Genomic DNA, 2,118 nt, shown 5'->3' on the forward strand with positions numbered 1-2,118 from the left:
TTGGCTCTGAGCCACAAGCAAACAATAATACAGGATTAAGGGCTATTGGAGGATCAACAAGTCATTAAGTCAGTTCTCTTCTCTGCAGAAATGTCTAGTTTTATCATTGTCAGAGAGACAGTTGTACAGTCTAAACATATTTGTTAGCAACATGAAGTTTATGACCCATAGCTGAGATTCTCCCTGCTACCCCAATGCCTCACTTTTCATGGTGTGTTTTTGTTTTACTTGTTTACAGAAAATTACCTGAAGAGCCCCTGCCCCCCGGCCTCCTCATGGAGGTGTCGAACATGACATCGTCCGTCGATGAGAAGTCCACAAACACCTCGACTGCCAGGAACACCTCGGTCGGGGACCTGCATCGGGAAATCCCGGTTGTGCACTGGGTGATTATGAGCATTTCCCCTCTGGGCTTTGTTGAAAATGGGCTCCTCCTCTGGTTCCTCTGCTTCAGGATGAAAAGAAACCCCTTCACCGTCTACATCACCCACTTATCTATAGCAGACATCTCACTGCTCTTTTGTATTTTTATTCTGTCGGTCGACTATGCTTTAGATTATGAGCTCTCTTCTGGCTATTACTACACTATTGTCACATTATCGGTGACATTTCTGTTTGGCTACAACACGGGCCTCTATCTGTTGACGGCCATTAGCGTGGAGAGGTGCCTGTCTGTCCTGTACCCCATCTGGTACCGATGCCATCGCCCCAAGCACCAGTCGGCGTTTGTCTGTGCCCTCCTGTGGGCACTGTCATGCTTAGTGACCACCATGGAATATGTCATGTGCATTGACAGTGAAAGACAGGGTCACTCTCGAAGTGACTGCAGGGCAGTGATCATCTTTATAGCCACCCTGAGCTTCCTGGTCTTTACTCCTCTCATGGTGGTGTCCAGCACCATCCTGGTGATTAAGATCCGCAAGAACACGTGGACGGCCCATTCCTCAAAGCTGTACATGGTCATCATGGTCACCATCATCATATTCCTCATTTTCGCCATGCCCATGAGGCTCCTCTACCTGCTGTATTATGAGTATTGGTCAGCCTTCGGGAACTTACACGACATTTCTCTTCTCTTCTCCACCATCAACAGCAGCGCCAACCCTTTTATTTACTTCTTTGTGGGCAGTAGTAGGAAGAAGCGGTTCAAGGAGTCCTTAAAAGTGGTTCTGACCAGGGCTTTCAAAGATGAAATGCAACCCAGGCGCCAGGAAGACAATGGTAACACCACCACGATTGAGACTGTGGTCTGAGCACCGTGGCAGGGAACAGTGGACAAAATGGTGGGACACAGATCATTTGTACTTTGTGTTTGGAATACCACTTCCATATGTCCTAAATAAGACACAGAAGGACACCCCATCCCATGTGCATGAGAGACTAATGAGGAGGCTAGACTGTATTCTTGCACTGTATCTTCTGAAAAAGCCTAAAAATGTGTCGGACCTCTATCATTTCTGTACCTATAAAAAACCATTTTGTTCCTCCTCAGCTCTTCCAGCAACATTTTCCCATGAACTGTAGAAACTACTCTAGCAGGACGGTTTACAGATGAGTACAGGAAAAGTTAATGAAAGCACTTGCTGGAACTTGAGAAGGTGGCGCGATATGGCAGGAAGAACATGGGCTTTGGAGTCAGATCGACTCTGTCATTTGCTGCCTGTGTGACCTCAGGCAAGTGGTTTGACCTCTCAGAACCCCATTTCCTCTCTTATAAAATGTTTAATAGTAATAGTCCCCAGGCTTGTAGTGAGGATAAAATGGGGAGATACAGTGTGAATAGCGCTTGGCACATTGTCAACGTTCAATAAATGTTAGTCTTTTCCTCACTCCTTGAAGTGGAAGAAGAAATACACTCTTCTGATTTGTAACACACACACATACATGCACACACGCGTGCGCGCACACACACACACACACAGCTCTATTATATACAAATACTGCTGTGTGTTTTCAAATGTTAAATGTAAATTTATGAAGGTCTTCTGTCTGCTTGAAGCGTGAAAACCTTTCACAGCACGGCACCTCTACTGAAAACATCTGCAGAAGTTATAACATCCAACTAGCCATGTGTTAGAGCATCATCTGAGGTTGTGAAGAAACACATTTGGCCACCAG

At 45.8% G+C, this 2,118-nt stretch overlaps 1 protein-coding gene across 1 annotated transcript; it reads left to right on the forward strand.

Moving 5' to 3' along the window:
- Positions 1–244: 244 nt before the first annotated feature.
- MAS1 (MAS1 proto-oncogene, G protein-coupled receptor) lies at positions 245–1,861 on the forward strand. Its single transcript, XM_032593330.1, has one exon. It carries the CDS (start codon positions 276–278, stop codon positions 1,251–1,253), a length of 978 nt encoding a protein of 325 aa, XP_032449221.1. The 5' UTR covers positions 245–275; the 3' UTR covers positions 1,254–1,861.
- The last annotated feature ends 257 nt before the right edge of the window (positions 1,862–2,118 follow it).

This window comes from Lynx canadensis, chromosome B2 (assembly GCF_007474595.2).
Source record: "Lynx canadensis isolate LIC74 chromosome B2, mLynCan4.pri.v2, whole genome shotgun sequence".
Lineage (NCBI taxonomy): Eukaryota > Metazoa > Chordata > Mammalia > Carnivora > Felidae > Lynx > Lynx canadensis.